The sequence below is a fragment of the Telopea speciosissima genome, chromosome 4 (assembly GCF_018873765.1).
Source record: "Telopea speciosissima isolate NSW1024214 ecotype Mountain lineage chromosome 4, Tspe_v1, whole genome shotgun sequence".
NCBI classification, from domain to species: Eukaryota; Viridiplantae; Streptophyta; class Magnoliopsida; order Proteales; family Proteaceae; genus Telopea; species Telopea speciosissima.
The window spans coordinates 9444850-9449059 of record NC_057919.1 but is presented as its reverse complement, the minus strand read 5'-3'; the positions used below and the strand labels follow the sequence as shown (position 1 = coordinate 9449059).

The following is a 4210-nucleotide window of genomic DNA, read 5'->3' as shown; positions in this document are numbered from 1 at the left end:
GGGTAAATATGTCACTTCACTACACCTTAAGGGTAGTTTAGGTATTTAAAAAATATTTAACCCATGGTAACGGTGACTGACTAATGGACAGGGTTACTTGAAAGAAACGTTAAACTACAGGGGGTGTTCAAGTAATTGTTTCAAACGCTTGGGAAACTAAGTAATTAGGCCATAGTATAAGGGGTGTCTAAGTAATTTTCTCAATTCTATATAAAAAAAAATAAAAATTTAAAATAAGAAAAAATAAAAAAAACAATGTTAGACCCATTTCAAGTTCCAAAAGTATAAATAGCATGAAGTCTCCAACCTATTTTTTTATGGGAAAAGGTTTTTTGAGCCGCTAGGTAGGGTGTGCTAGCATCCCTTTTGTCTTTCTCTCTCCTTCTCACATGAAATGATCTTCTTGTCTTCCAATATACGATATCATCTGCTGCACCTTCTTGCCTTCTAATGTCAATATATATAGGTGCGCACCTTATGTTGCTTGCTCCCCTTCCTTTCATTATTTTCAAATTAGGAGTCATTCGTATTTTCTTAATTTGATACTACACTAAATAATCTTTTGACCTCTACTTCGATGATTGAAACTTGAGTGAGAGGTGAGTATGGCACCCCCTATATATGTTGACCCACCATACCTACCATTGCCTATCATGCATGCGGCAACTAGTGAAAATGGATTTAGAGATTGAGACCATCTTCTTTGTATCAAATGAGTCAATTTAGGATTAAAATTGATATGAGTTTCAAGGGAATATAGGGAGAAGAAAATTTTTCTTCATTGAGTGTGAAGAGAATCCCACCACCAATATGTCATAATTACTTCCCTTATTGTTGTCCGATATCCGAAATGCTCTTATACTGTTGTAGGAATCTCATCTAATCACTAGAAGTGGTGGATAAAGAGATTTTTCTCTTCACCATGGGTAAAGGAAATAATAGAGGAAAACTTGGTCCATATAAAAATATGGGAAAGGGTTTCATGAATCTAAAGCATTTACCATGCCTCCTCACAATGCTATTTTTATTTTTTTTAAGAAAAATATCTAAATGTATATATAGACGTAGGAAACACCTTATGTTCAGAGAGGTTTTTCCTTACAATATTTACAATTTTATTTTATACCAAAACTCAGATAATGCTCCCGATCCTTTTTGTTTTTTTAGATTGGTCCTACTCTATCCTATTATATGAGGGAGGGGATGTGTGAATATGAGGCTTGAACCCAAGATCTGGGAGCAATGGGCTTCACACACCACATGCTACCAAGTGCGTTATGCATTTGTTCATATATTCTTGATGCTTGATACAGCTATCGTATTTCCATGAGAACAAATTGGGAGTGAAATTCGGTTTGGTAAATTACCCCCAAAAAAAATAAAAAAAATTTTGGTTTGGTAAAACCAGTGTAATTGAGATCAGATCGACCCCAAATGCTCTAAAAAACCAGGAATTACAGAACTTCGAAAGGACTCAAATGAGTATATAAGAGGGAGAAGATAAGTTTTTTCTGATATTTTTCACACATTAGCTTATTCGCCCTCTTCAATAGCCGCAACATAGTTACAAAGTTCCCCACCTTCATCATTTCATTCTTCTTCATCTACTCATCGTCTCTTCACAATACCACTAGGCCATTAGAGCTACACCTACTTTAAATATTAAATATATGGAATTGAGTTCCTTGTTAATTTGCAAAGTGTACACTAGTGTCTCCTTATATTTATCTCTCTCCTTTCACAATAAGGGGCAAATATATCATTTCACAAGAGGAAGGAGAGAGATAAACATATAGTTCCTACTTCCTACTACTTCCAAAGCTAGGGAATGGAGCAATTCCAATTTTTCTGAAAGCAGATCCCTTGCAAAAACTGAAAAATCCCACTTCTAAATTTCAAAATTTTTCAGTCCTTGAAACAGATCTCAAAATCATCCGACATACATGCAGGCCCATATGATGAGCTTCTCTACTTAAAACGTCTGGTCCACATAAATGATATCACATCACTCAAGATGAAACAATCATAACCGTCCATGCTTAGTTTATATAAATACCATGGAAGGTGGGTACTTCAATCCCACATCGACCGGGTACTAAAAGGGAAAAGGGAAGATGGAATAGAAGTGTATAAATAAAGGGAAGCAAGGACCCAAAAACATACTTACCTGGACGGGGACTATGGGTGATCAAGAAGAATCATGGCCTAGGTTGGTGACCACCATTGCATTTGGGAGGGGTGCCCGCTTAACATCTCCCCAAGTGGGAGAGTGTATGTCATAATTTGTGGTAGATGGGGTACGCGTTCGCGCGGCCCTCACCCAATTCTCCAGTAAAATACTTTCTGCCTTTACAAAATGAAAAATAACATAATACTTTTCTATAACAAAATGTGGGTCCTATCTTTCAATCAAAATGGACAAACAAAATTTGACATGGTTGAATGTTGTGGGTCCTATCTTGCTATGTGCCTTGTTCTCTATTAGTTTTTTTGAGAAATTCGTAGAAGTTGAAGCAGCAGAGAACCCATCATGAGAGCTGGTTTGAGTACAATCCAGCAGACATTAACCCCAGAGGCGGCGAGTGTTCTGAACCACTCAATCGCCGAAGCAGCTCGTCGGAATCACGGCCAAACCACACCACTCCATGTCGCTGCAACACTTTTGGCCTCTCCATCTCGGTACCTTCGACAAGCCTGCATTCGATCTCACCCAAACTCTTCTCACCCACTCCAATGCAGAGCACTCGAACTTTGTTTCAGTGTTGCCCTCGAGCGTCTCCCTTCAGCCCAGAACCTCTCCCCTGGTATTGACGCCCCAATCTCTAATGCTCTCATGGCTGCGCTCAAGCGAGCTCAAGCCCATCAACGCAGAGGCTGCCCAGAGCAGCAGCAACAACCCCTTTTAGCCGTAAAGGTGGAGCTTGAACAGCTCATTGTTTCGATCCTTGATGACCCAAGTGTGAGCCGAGTCATGAGAGAGGCTAGCTTTTCTAGCCCTGCTGTCAAAGCCACCATAGAACAGTCTCTGAATGCTTCAAGCTCCATTAATTCATCTACAATTGGCGGCGGATTGGGGTTCCGCCCTGCACAAACGGCGAATAGGAATCTGTATCTGAATCCCAGGTTGCAGCCGCAGCAGCAGCAGCAGGGGAGTTCACCTCAATCTGGACAGCAGAGAAGCGAAGAGGTGAAGAAGGCTTTCGATATTCTATTGAGAGCAAAGAAGAGGAACCAGATACTCCATCTTCACCGACCATTTCGATACTCGATTTCTTCTCCGCAACAATGATAGCCCTTGTCCTCGCATTTGTCTTAGAACCCAAAGCCAATGGTGGGTGTTGGTGGTGGTGGGTATCTAAAAGATGATGATTTGGGGAAGATGAGGGCATTTTGGGATTTTTAAGAACAAATATTTAGGAGTAAAATAGTCTTTTCAAATTAGATTAGGGTAATATATAAATGAGGGCAATTAGGTCTTTTTATTTATAAAAATAAAACAAAGGATAAAATGATCATTTTCAATTAATTTAGGGCAACAAATAAATAAGGATAATTAAGTCTTTTCAGATTTAAAAAAAATGGAGCAAAGGGTAAAATGGTCAAAATTTTGATATTTAACGGTGGTATTTAACATATTGGACCTATCTGGCATTTGGGGTGTAAAACAAGGGTGGTACGTAAAATATTGAGCTGCTTAGGGGGTACGAGAAATATTGGGTGCATTATAGGGGGTTCGTGTACTTTATCCTAAAAAAAATGAGACACATATTATTGGGTATTGATTTATTTCATACTCAATTAACTATTAGACTTCTCTTTGAATTAAAAAATTTACTATTTTAAATATTTCCATCGACTAGGTAATTAAAATTTTTTTTTGGTAAATCAATGGATAAATTAGATACTGAACAAAATTTGTAAAATGTAAATACTAAATTGTGAAGGCCCTATTCGGGTTCAGAAGAGGCCAGGGTTGGTTCGGTCTCACAAGACATGGGTTTTATGTGTTGTGAAAATTTCTTGCAGAATGACTTCGCCTTGAAAGAGAGATTTGGTAGAGTGGAAAAGAGACATTGTTGCAGTCGGTGTCACAGAGTTGAACCTGTTCTTGCCATTGGTTAGTTGGTTGGTCCTTTCTCTCCTTGATTTGATTCAAAATCTCGTGATGTTTTGAATTTTTTTTGTCTCAACACCGTTAATTATTATAGAG

General features: G+C 38.4%; 1 protein-coding gene and 1 non-coding gene across 2 annotated transcripts; both read left to right on the top strand.

The window, feature by feature from the left end:
- Positions 1 to 855: 855 nt before the first annotated feature.
- Positions 856 to 3289, top strand: LOC122658304 (protein SUPPRESSOR OF MAX2 1-like). Its single transcript, XM_043853226.1, has 2 exons — positions 856 to 866; positions 2486 to 3289. The coding sequence occupies exon 2, from the start codon at positions 2531 to 2533 to the stop codon at positions 3287 to 3289; it is 759 nt and encodes a 252-aa protein (XP_043709161.1). The 5' UTR covers positions 856 to 866; positions 2486 to 2530.
- Positions 2160 to 2320, top strand: LOC122660630. Its single transcript, XR_006332739.1, has one exon. It is a non-coding gene; the product is annotated as a U1 spliceosomal RNA (small nuclear RNA).
- Positions 3290 to 4210: the final 921 nt, after the last annotated feature.